The sequence below is a fragment of the Myotis yumanensis genome, unplaced genomic scaffold, assembly GCF_028538775.1.
Source record: "Myotis yumanensis isolate MYYU_CA2020_CCGP unplaced genomic scaffold, mMyoYum1.0.hap1 SCAF_2, whole genome shotgun sequence".
In the NCBI taxonomy this organism is placed as follows: Eukaryota; Metazoa; Chordata; class Mammalia; order Chiroptera; family Vespertilionidae; genus Myotis; species Myotis yumanensis.
In genome coordinates this window covers 149,400,609-149,412,869 of record NW_027223753.1, presented here as the reverse complement: position 1 = coordinate 149,412,869, position 12,261 = coordinate 149,400,609, and the positions used below count along the sequence as shown (strand labels likewise).

The following is a 12,261-nucleotide window of genomic DNA, read 5'->3' as shown; positions in this document are numbered from 1 at the left end:
ATATATGTACATATATATGTGTGTGTGTATATATATATATTGATTGATTGATTTCAGAGAGGAAGGGAGAGGGAGAGAGAGCTATAAACATCAATGATGAGATAGAATCATTGATCAGCTGCCTCCTGCACACCCCCTACTGGGGATCGAGCCTGCAACCCTGCAACCTGGCATGTGACCTTGACTGGAATCAAACTTGGACCCTTCAGTCCATGAGCCAAACCAGCTAGGGCAATAAAAACATATGTTTTAAAAAGTATGGCATACCCAGCCAGTGTGGCTCAGTGGTTGAGTGTTGACCTTTGAACTAGGAGGTCATGGTTTGATGCCCTGGTTGCGGCCTAGATCCCTAGTGGGGACATGCAGACAACAGTTGATCAATGAGTCTCTCTCATAATTGATATTTCTCTCTCTCTCTCTCTCTCTCTTCCTCTCTAAAATCAATAAAAATACTTTTTGGAAGTATGTCAAAAAAAACTCAGCACTTGGTATAAATAAAAGATAATCTCATGAAAAAGGTAAAATAGCTAAGACCTACATCAATTACATAGATAGGTAGGTAGGTAGAGAAAAGAGTTTGTTTAACTTAAGAACTTAGAATCAAAGGAGTTTAATACAGAACTTGAAAAACTTACTTTAAACCTAAATTTATATATAATTTCAATAATTTTGAATTCTTTAAAATATTTTTAGTATAATCCTCACAACTACCACCAAAACACATAACTCAAGCATACCTACCTAATACAGTTACGGTTGTAGAGGACTGAGCATTTCCAAGTGGGAATGTAACAGCTTTGCATATGTATTTTCCAGAATCAGAAAATCCTATGTTATGTAGAGTAATTGTTGCATCGTTAAGTGAATAGTTTTTAAACAAGACTCTTCCCTGATACTCTCCTTGAACAGAGAATCCATATTGAGGATGATGAACTGCAACAGTCTGTGAACCTTTGCCATGTACCTTTTCCCATGAAATTTGGGTTATAGTTTCATTCACTTCAATTAAACACTTCAATGAAACATTCTTTCCCCATACTGCTGTGACATGTGGCTCCACAATAATTGGTCCAGCTAAGGCACCTATAGGGGGAAAAAAAATATAGTTCTTAAAAATATATTGTGCTAAAATCATCCTCCCCTTTTTTTACTCTCCCTCCTTTCTTCCCCTCCTATGGGTACACATACTCACACACACGTTCTTGGGGTTGGATGTAAGACCCAAAGAGTGACTTTTAAATAAAGTAAATACCCAACGATATGTGTTGCAGTGGAAAAAACACTAGATTGGGCCAAGAGTAAGCTTGGAAGCAGATCCTGCCCCAGTCAAGTCTTCAGTTGAGATCCCAGCCCTGAGCTGACACCATGACTGCATTCTCATAAGACTCTGAAGCAAAGAACCTAGCTAAGCCATGACTTGATTCCTGGCCCAAAGAAACTAAGAGATAACAAGTCTATGTTCTTCTAAAGCTACTAAGTTTTAGAGTAATTTGTTACTCAGCAATATATAATTAATTCATGTAGATCTGTTAAACCACATATAATACCAAAGTATCTTCCTTTAAAGGTCCTATCAAAATCTCTATAAAAACTTAATTTAAGATACACCAACTGACAGAAAACATTAATTTAGAAAACAAACAAAAAAGTAAAATAAATTTTCCCATTTCACAGATAAAGAAAAAAAAATGCCACAAGCGAAAGTTAAAATAAAATTACAACAAACTTCCTTATAATACTAATTTCCTTCCTAAAAGCAATGGACCAAATCTAAATAATTTTAAGAGAAATAAGACTGATATTCATGAATACTAAAGTCAAATAAGACATTGATCACTGACAACTATATTAAAATATAAAACATAGTCCTTGGAGAGTTTACAACTCACATATGCGTTCTGACCCCTAATCCCGCCCCCCCCCCCCCCAAAAAAAATCTCAAACTAAGAAGTAAACCAATATAAGCATTCAAAATAGAAAGTATAAACAATACCTTTAAAGTTTAGAGTTATGTCTAAATATTTTTAAATGAATACAGAAATGCAGAAGGGTATCACTGAAGAAAAATCTGCTGAAATATGTTCAAACATTTCTAAGTGACAACAAAAACTTTACAAATTATTTCCATGAACCTTTTTGAGAGAGAAAAAAATACATAAATTAATGAATTCATGAAAAATAAATGAGGATGGGCATAATAGATAGATAAAAGAGGGCAAATTTTACCATCCAAAAAAAATGACTGAGGATATTACAAAAATGTACTAACAATTCTTATCAGCTATGGAAGAAAAAGGGTTTTTAAAGCATTGTCTCAAAAAGGTATCATGCTCCAAAAAGTTTACCATCATGCTCTGACATGCTTTCAAGTGTAGATAATTCTAAGTTTTTAAAATTAATCTGAGACATAAAACATAATTATTCTAATGGATTTTAGCAACCTATATCATAAGCCTAGTACTAAACCAGAAAATATAAAGACAATTAAAGAGTAATTTTTGAATATTAATTAAAATACTCACATACTATGAAATAAAAGAAAAAGACTCAAAGAGCAAGTAGAAACTCTAAGAATGTAAGAATATTTGAGGCTACTCATCACACTGAAATCTCACACAATTTTTTCATTTGATGCTAAAAAGGCATTTAATAAAGTTTAATATTCATTAATAATCTGATTTTTTTTTTTAAATTGAACAATTGAGAAAAGGATTCTTAATAATAAAGTTGATTCTTCGAAAATGGTATCACAATAAAATAGAAAGGGGATATAGCTATTAAAGAAGAATCAAGGCAAGATGGTTTATTATCATTGTTTAATTGAGACTGAAAAGTCCAATGTAAGGAGATAAAAGAAACAAAAAAAAAATATTAGAAAGGAACAGACATAATTTGAAAACCCATTACCTGAAAAAAGTAAGAAGGCAAGTAAAGGATATTAGGACCAATAATATGGTCGCTTACAAAGCATGCAAAATATAAAAGCATCGTGTTATAATAGGTGGTTACATTTACAAATTTATTGCAGAAAAAAGCTTACTATTTGCAAAGCATTAATATTTAAAACACCCATAAATAAAGCTGTAAAGAACCTATAAAACTGAATGATTGACTAGAATAAATGAAAGCTATGTCATATTCCTGGATGAAAACACATAATACTATATAAAGGGCAAATCTCCTCATATTAACACACAAATTTTATGCAATTGAAGTGAAAAGCCTGATAAAAATTCTTGAAACTAGACAAAGGACCATAATAGCTAAGAAATATTTCAAAAGCAACAAAGGTCCAATTGGAGAGAGAAAAATATTAAAGTAAAAACAATAAAAATCTTACTTTTAGTGTCTTAAAACAATTGAAAATACACAGACCAACATACATAATGGCATCTATATACATGTAAGTCCAAGTGACCTTTACAACCGAACGACCAGTCGCTATGACGCACACTGACCAGCAGAGGGCAGATGCTCAAAGCAGGAGCTGACCCCTGGTGGTCAGTGCACTACCACAGCCAACCTGCCCCTGGCCGGTGAACCTCCCGTGGTCCCTCCCCCTGGCCAGCAGGCCCCAGGCTGGGATGGGAAACTGGGGATGGGTGGTGGAGGACACGGTCCCTTTTCCAGGAGGGCGGAGGTTTGACTCCCTCCTCGGGGCCAGCAGCCAACCTCCCGTGGTCCCTCCCCGCATCCAGCAAACCTCCCTCAGTTCCACCCCCCTGGCCGGCAGGCATCAGTGGCAGTATGGTGGTGGGGGAAGGAGGATGAAGGGAGGCGGGGAAATGCTTGGTGGCGGGGCTCCAGCATCGGTGTCTGGTGTCCGTTCCCTCCACGCCCGGCCTGACAACTGTTGCCTCCTCTCCCGACCCCGCCAGGGCCTTTGTGCCCTGGGCTGGGACAGGAAATCAGGGTTGGGTGGCAAAAGATGCAGTCCCTTTCTCAGGGGGGCCGAAGGCTGGCTCCCCCATTGGGGCCTGCGCCCAACCTCCCATGCCCTGTCTCTCCCCCCAGCCGGCAGGCCCCGACTGGCCTGGTCCCGATTGGCCCTGATCGCTGGCCAGGCCTAGGGATCCCTCCTGTTCGCTGATTTCATGCACTGGGCCTCTAGTATGGTATATAATACAGTTAATTATGTTGTAATAGAGGCCCTATGCATGAAATTCATGCAAGGGGCTTGGCCCTCGCAGTCTTGGTGGCTGCCTCAACCTTCACAGCCGCAGAGGCTGCCTCAGCCCTTATAGCCCTGGCTTTGTCCGGAAGGTTGTCCAGAAAGTCATTCAGCTGTCCAGTCTAATTAGCATATTATACTTTTATTATTATAGACTAGAGGCCCAGTGCACAAAAATTTGTGCACTCGGGGGGGGGGGTCCCCCATCCCGGCCTGTGCCCTCTCACAGTCTGGGACCCCTCGGGAGATAATGACCTGCTGGCTTAGGCCTGCTCCCGGGTGACAGAGGGCAGGCCCAATCCCTAGGTGCAGCCCCTGGTCAGGCTCATAGCAGGGCCGATTGGGGAATTGGGGCACCGCCCCCTGTCATGCACAGAGCAGGGCGGATCGGGAGGTTGCAATGCCACCCTCAGTCACGCTCAGGGTAGACTGATTGGGGGGTTGGGGCACCGCCCCCTGTTACACTCAAGGCAGGGTCGATGGGGAGGTTGCGGTGCCACCCCCTGTCACGCACAGAGCAGGGCCGATCAGGGGGTTGGGGCGCTGCCCCCTGTCACTCACAGAGCAGGGCCAATCAGGGGGTTGGAGCGCTGCTCCCTGTCACTCACAGAGCAGGGCCGATCAGGGGGTTGGGGAGCTCCCCCCTGTCACGCACAGAGCAGGGCCCATCACGGGGTTGAGGAGCTCTCCCCTGTCACGCACAGAGTAGGGCCGATAGGGGAGTTGGGGCACCGCCCCCTGTCACACACAGAGCAGGGCGGATCAGGGGGTTGGGGCGCTGCACCCTGTCACACTCAGGGCAGGGCCAATGGGGAGGTTATGGCTCTACCCTGTCACACACAGAGCAATGCCCATGGAGGGGGGTTGGGGCGCCACCCTCTATCACCCACAGAGCAGGGCCAATCAGGGGGTTGGGGCGCCGCCACTGTCACACTTGGGGCAGGGCCGATGGAGAGGTTATGCCTCTACCCTGTCACACACAGAGCAGGGCCCATGGGGGGGCGGAGGTTGGTGCGCTGCACCCTGTCACACACAGAGCCACAGGGCAATCGGGGGATTGGGGAGCTCCCCCCCATCAGGCACAGAGCAGGGCTGATCAGGGGGTTTGGGCGCTGCCCCCTGTCACGCTGATCCCGGTGCCAGGAGCCTCGCTGCTCCGCTGATCCCGGTGCCGGGAGGCATATTACCCTTTACTATACAGGATAGAGGCCTGGTGCATGGGTGGGGGCTGGCTGGTTTGCCCTGAAGGGTGTCCTGGATCAGGGTGGGGGTCCCCACTGGGGTGCCTGGCCAATCTAGGTGAGGGGCTGAGGGCTGTTTTCCCACTGGCAGTTGACTAAAAGCTCCCAACCGCTCCTTGTTTTCTTTTTTTTTTATTCTGGGCCAGCTTTAGCTCTGAGGCCTCGCTGCTGAAAACATGGATACAATGTTGCGGTCCGGGGCTGACTGAAAGCTGGTTTTGTTTAGCTTCTTATTTGCAACATAGTAACAGTTGCTTAGAGTTGCAGTTGAGAGGCCGGCAAGTGAGGCAGGAACGTTGGAGTCTGCAGTTCCTGGAGGAAGCAAGCCTCCCTGTTCGCTTCAGTGCATGGCTGCCGGCCGCCATCTTGGCTGACAGTTAATTTGCATAAGGATACGCTGATTAGCCAATGGGAAGGGTAGCGGTCGTACGCCAATTACCATGTTTCTCTTTTATTAGTGTAGATGAGTGGGGGGGGGGGATAATGAATTAGTCACGACATGCTAAAAAGACAGCTAAATACTTGGAGACATCTCTGCTTTACACTAAACAGACACACAGCTTAACTGACGATCTAAATGTAAAATATTAGTTACATATGCATGTATACATACTGATGACAACTTTTTGTATATTCTGGCAGATAATATTAGCTATTCCTAGGAAATGGGATTACTGAAGATTAAAGAAAGAACTTTCATTATTTACTTTGTGTTCTTTGATATCAGATGATTTACAGTAAGTAATTTTCATATTAAAAATAAACAGAATTACCCTCTTCAGGTGGAAATAGACAAGATATAGGATAAAGAACGTATTATGGACTGAATGTTTTCACCCCTTTAAAGTTTATGTTGAAGCCCTAACCTCACCTCTGAAGTCACAGTATCTAGAAGTGGGGCTTTGTGTAATTATTAGATTTATATGAGGTCATGAGGGTGGGACCCTCACGCTGGCATTATAACAGGAAGAGAGACTAGAACTCTCTCACTCACTCTCTCTCTCTCTTTCTCTCTCTATCTCTCTCTCTCTCTATCTCTCTCTCCCTACCATATCAGAACAAAGTAAGAAGTTGAGGGTCCTCACCAAGAACCAAATCTGCCCTAATGACAAAAGAGCTTGAGTAGATACTGACCAAATAAAAACTATAAATGGCTATTTTAATGTGTTCAACTTTACTAATATTAATGTAAATATCAGGTTTTTCTCATTTTTTGTTTTAATATCTAGGAGGTAATGAGTGATTTTTGCTAATTTTTTCCTACAAAAATATTCTGAGCAGTTTTATGTTAGTTGCAAAAGTAAATATTGATGTACATTTTTTTCTTGGTTCCATTCTTAAACCATTGAGCAAGAATATTACCCTACAAAGTATTTATAATTTGGTTCTCTCACTAAACCACTTCTTAATAAGATTTTCCCCCATAGAACCTTAAAACCATGAAACAGATTTTCCATTGTGGTTCTTGGACCACAAAGTCAATATTATAATGCCTCAGTACTCAAGGTCTCCTGAACATTGAACCTACTCCCCCTCCCACTACTTCCCCATACACATTGTGTCCTGGAGAAACATATTTATCACTGAAGACTTAAATTATTTGAAGCATGTACTTCATTAATGGTGATGTAAGCTTAGAATATAAAGTGCCTAAGGAACAGCAAAGGATTGAACCTTCATATCCGCAAGACCCTAAACTTGTCATAAGGTGTTCTTAGCTACTGCACAATCTAGGGGCCATGGAAAAACATAGTTAAGATATGATGCTCTATTTCTGCTCTGTGAGTCTACTTGATTTTTGCTAAGTTTTGTATCCTTAACTAATTAATTAAATTGAACTTATCTTTCAGAGAAAAAGAGAAAGGAGTGCTTTTCCACTACATGTAGTTCTCATGAAAACACTATAACTATGGAAATACAACTATTTGGAGTTTTCATGTGTATCTGAATAGTCCAGCAATTTTCAGTGTGCCACAAGAAATTTTAAAACATACAATACCTAACCTCTTTTCTCTTAGATTATCAAATTTAAGAAATGACAACAGTCAAAACACAACAATAGCCGTCCAGTGTGAATGAATCAAAATTACACCTATTTTTTTGTCAGATGGGCAAAAAATATAATAATATATTTTTGGTGTGCTGCGGAATTTAAGTAAGTAGTTTATGAGTGCTATTAGATAAAAAGGGTTGAAAATAACTGAAATAGTAATTCAGTCAGGATTTAGAATGCCCAGAGGATACAAATCATCTGAAAATATACGTAGTTAAAAATAAGCTTGTGACAGAAAAAGAAAATATAATGACTCATATACTATAACTTCTATGGGTTATTTAAAAACAAAAACAAAAATATGAGATTCCTATTAGAGATCACATTAAAGTATTTGAAATGGAAGTGTGAATAAATTGGCATTGATTCACTTTCTTACCTCTCCCACTCCCAGCAATGAACCAAAAAGTAATAGAAGTCATCACAAATCTTTAATACTATCCTGTTGGTTTTTTAAATTTATCTTTATTGTTGAAAGTATTTCAGATGTCCTTTTTTTTCCCCCATTGACTTCTTTGAAAATGCAGCAAAAAAGGATTTTCAATAAAATCCCCATTCAAAACAGAAATAAGCATGGAAGAGTAGAGCAAGATCAACAAAATGAAATTATAAAATGGAAAACTATTGATACAGTGCAAAATCAAATACTATTAGAATGTGGAAGAGTATCTAACTTCTTGTCATGTCATAACTAGAAAGAATTAACTCTGGGATCACAGAAGATCTTATATTCTAAAGTGAAAACCTGGATCACATACCAAAAAATTGTTGAAATAACTGAGGGCATTCATTTATCAGTATGTATTAGGTATGTACTTCTGCCCGACCCTGTTCTAGAAGCTGGGCATAGTACTGAAAAGATATCCATGTCCTTCTGAAGTTATATTCTAATCAGATAATCAAGAAAATAAAAAATATCAGATAGTAATAACTATAGAGGAAAATAAAGGTAAGAGGAATGGTAATTATTTTAAGGTAGCACCATAGCTTTTTTTTTTTTATCTATGAGTGATAAAAGAAGACATTTTGAAGAGTACATTGGAACAGAGACTTGAAAGAAGTGAAAGAGTGAGAGTGTCCCTTGAGTGTCCCGTGCAGTGTCCCTTGAGTGAAAGGAAATGAAAAATGGCAGGCAGGGGGCCAGGCCACACAGGTAAGACTTGGCTTTAATCCTGAATACAGTAGGAAACCAGGAGAGAATTTTTACCAGAAAAGTGACATTCTAGCTTATCTTTTAAAAGGATCATTGTTTAAATAAACTTATACAGAGAAATGATTAATAGTACTTCAGGAAACTCCATTTACAATATGTGAGACAGGTTGTATCATAAGGACTTTCAGTGCTGGGTTGGAAGTGAAGACCAGGACTGACAAACTATATGTGAGGACTAGTCCCACAATAGTGTAAAAAAAAAACAACATGCTGATGATAATACACAAAACATCTAACCCCCTCAACAGTTTCCTAGTTTTTGAAATTCTATAATACCAACTTAAATAAACTTAATATTACAGAGCCACTTAATCAACTTCCTTGAACAAATATTCTGATTCACCTAAACAGTGGTTCTCAACCTTCCTAATGCCGCGACCCTTTAATACAGTTCCTCATGCTGTGGTGACCCCCCAACCATAAAATTATTTTCGTTGCTACTTCATAACTGTAATTTTGCTACTGTTATGAATCGTCATGTAAATATCTGATATGCAGGATGTATTTTCATTGTAACAAATTGAACATAATTAAAGCATAGTGATTAATCACAAAAACAATATGTAATTATATATGTGTTTTCCGATGGTCTTAGGCTACCCCTGTGAAAGGGTTGTTCAACTCCCAAAAGGGTCACGACCCACAGGTTGAGAACCGCTGACCTAAAAGCCTACTATTTTCCTCTCTTGTCCTGACTCCTCCTGGTGCTAAGTCTCCATGAATAAAGCCTCTCTCTAATATATAATCTGAAATTTCAATATTAAAATGATACTCTCAAGATAGTAGGATTCACATTACAAAGAAGAAAAGTTTTGTTTCCTGTTTAGAGACAGAATTATAGATTATATAGCTACACACCCCCAGTAATCCTTTATGGTTTATTTCTTTGTTTTTTACTGAATTTATTAGGGTGACAATAGTTGATAAAATTCTATAGGTTTCAGGTGTACAATTCTATTAATACATAATCTGTATTGTGTGTTCACCACCCCAAGTCAAGACCCCATCCATACCATTTTTCTTCCTTATACCTCCCCCCACCTCCCTTTCCCTCTGGTAATCACATACTGCCTGAGTCTATGAGGTGTTGCCCTCTACATCTGTCAGCCTGTATTTAGCAAGGACAGTAGTAGTCCTTATGTAGGATGTAGATCAATATGTAAAAATCAGTTTTGTTTTTATGTATTAGGAATAAAAAAGTGGAGAAAAATACTAAAATACTGCTGTTTAGAATAGTATCACACATACAAAAAGATGAAAAAGGGATATATCTGACAAGAGCTGTGAAAAACTGTACAATTAAAACTACAAAATTTGCTGAGAATTTAAACTCACATAAATATAAAGATACTCTTTGTTTGAAGTATAGAAGAATCAACATGTATAAAAAGAGGTTCAAGAAAATCCCAATCAAAATCCAAGTGGACATTTAATAAAAATTGACAAACTGTTTCTAAATTTCACATGGAAAACACAAACATAAAGTTTTTTTAATCTTGGGTTGGTAAATATTTCTCAGATACATGATCAAAAGCACAATCAGTGAATTTCATTAAAATAAAAAGTTTCTGCCCTAGCAGGTTTGGGTCAGTGGTTAGAGTGTCAGTCTGCAGACAAAGGGTCACAGGTTCAATTCTGGTCAAGGGCACATAACTTGGTTGCAGACTCCATTCCTGGCCCAGTCGGGGCATGTACAGGAGGCAATCAGTGGCTGTCTCTCTGTGGCATCAATGTTTCTCTCTGTCTTTCCCCACCCCTTCCATATTTATTTTTTCTCTTTCTTTCTTTCTCTCTCTCTCTCTCTCTCTCAAAATAAATAAATAAACAAACAAACAAATAAATAAATAAGGAAAATATCCTTGGGTGAGGATTAACAAAAAAAACACACACCATATTTCTGCACTTCAAAATGACACTTTTGAAACATTACACTTAATATGGAAAAAAATCTGTGCAATACATTTTTGATCAAGGAAGAATATCTGATAAAGAACTTTAATCCAAAATACATTTTAAAAACTCTCAAAACACCACAAAATAAAACAAGCCAATAAAAAATAAGCAAAAGATCTGAACAGACATTACCAAACAGCACATGGAAAGATGCTCAATATCATTAAGGAAATGCAAAATAGGATCACAAAATATACCATAACACATCCATTAGAGTAGCTAAAATGAAAAACACTGACATTTGCTTTGAGTCTTTTCTCTTTTTTTTTCCTTAGTGAGTCTAGCCAGTTTCATTAGTCTTTTCAAAGAACCAGGTATTTGTTGCATTAATTTTTTTGTATAATCTTTTTATTCTGTTTGTCCCTTATGCAAAAATTAACTCAAAATGGATAAAGACCTAAATATAAGACCTAAAACAATAAATTACATATAAGAAACCATAGATACAAAACTTATGGACCTCAGTCTTAGACTTGATGAATTTGACCCCATAGGCAAGGAAAATAAAAGTAAAAATAAATGAATGGGACTGTATCAAACTAACAAACTTCTGCACATTGCTCTGGCCCATGTCGCTCAGTTGGTTGGAATGTTGTCAGGTATACCAAAAGATTACATGGTTGATTTCCAGTCTGGGCACATACTGGGTTGCATGTTTGATCCCCATTTGTGGCACATAGGTAAGGCAACCAATCAATGTTCTCTGTTTCATCAGGTTTCGTTCTCTCCCCACCCACACCCCCATTCCTCTCTCTCTAAAATCAATGAGCATAACCTTGGGTGAGGATTAAAAAAATAAATAAGCCCTAGCTGGTTTAACTCAGTGGATAGAGTGTCAGCCTGTGGACTGAGAAGGGTCCCGGGTTCGATTCTGGTCAAGGGCACATGCCCTGGTTGTGGGCTCAATCCCCAGTAAGGGGCGGGCAGGAGGCAGCCGATCAATGATACTCACTCATCATTGATGTTTCTATCTCTCTCTCCCTCTCCCTTCCTCTCTGAAATCAATAAAAAATATATTAAAATAAATAAATAAATAAAAAGAAAAACTTCTGTACAGCTAAAGAAACTGCCAACAAAACAAAACAAAACAAAACACACAACCAAACTGACACCACTGACTTCAAGACTTACTATAAAGCTAATCAAGACAGTATGGCATTGATTAAAAAGACAAATAGACTGATGAAACAGAGAGCCCAGAAACAGATTCATATAGCTGTGGTCAACTGATCTTTGATGAAGGAGCAAAGGCAATATAATGGAGCAAAGAGAGTCTATAAACAAATGATACTGGAATAATTGGACATTCACATGCAAAAATATGACACAGACTTTACACCCTTCACGAAAATTAACTCAAAACTGATCACCAACCTAAATTTAAAACACTAAACTATAAAACTCCTAGAAGGTTAACATAAAAATAATCTAGATGACCTTGGTTATGACAATAACTTTTTAGATACAATACTGAAGACATGATCCATTAAAGAAATAAGAGATAAGCTGGATAACATCAAAATTCAAATTTCTGCTCTGCAAAAAACAGTACCAAAAGAATGAGAAGACAAGCTACAGAGCGGGAGAAAATAATTACAAAAGACACATCTAATAAAGGACCATTATTGAA

At 38.9% G+C, this 12,261-nt stretch overlaps 1 protein-coding gene across 3 annotated transcripts in view; it reads right to left on the bottom strand.

Annotated features, from left to right (window-relative positions):
* The window catches only part of NECTIN3 (nectin cell adhesion molecule 3), a 137,517-nt gene that overhangs the window by 87,004 nt on the left and 38,252 nt on the right, over nt 1–12,261 (bottom strand). For all 3 annotated transcript variants that reach the window (XM_070406157.1, XM_070406156.1, XM_070406158.1), the window contains exon 2: nt 742–1,083. In XM_070406157.1, the coding sequence (XP_070262258.1) occupies nt 742–1,083 (342 nt within the window). The remainder of the gene's footprint in view (nt 1–741; nt 1,084–12,261) is intronic.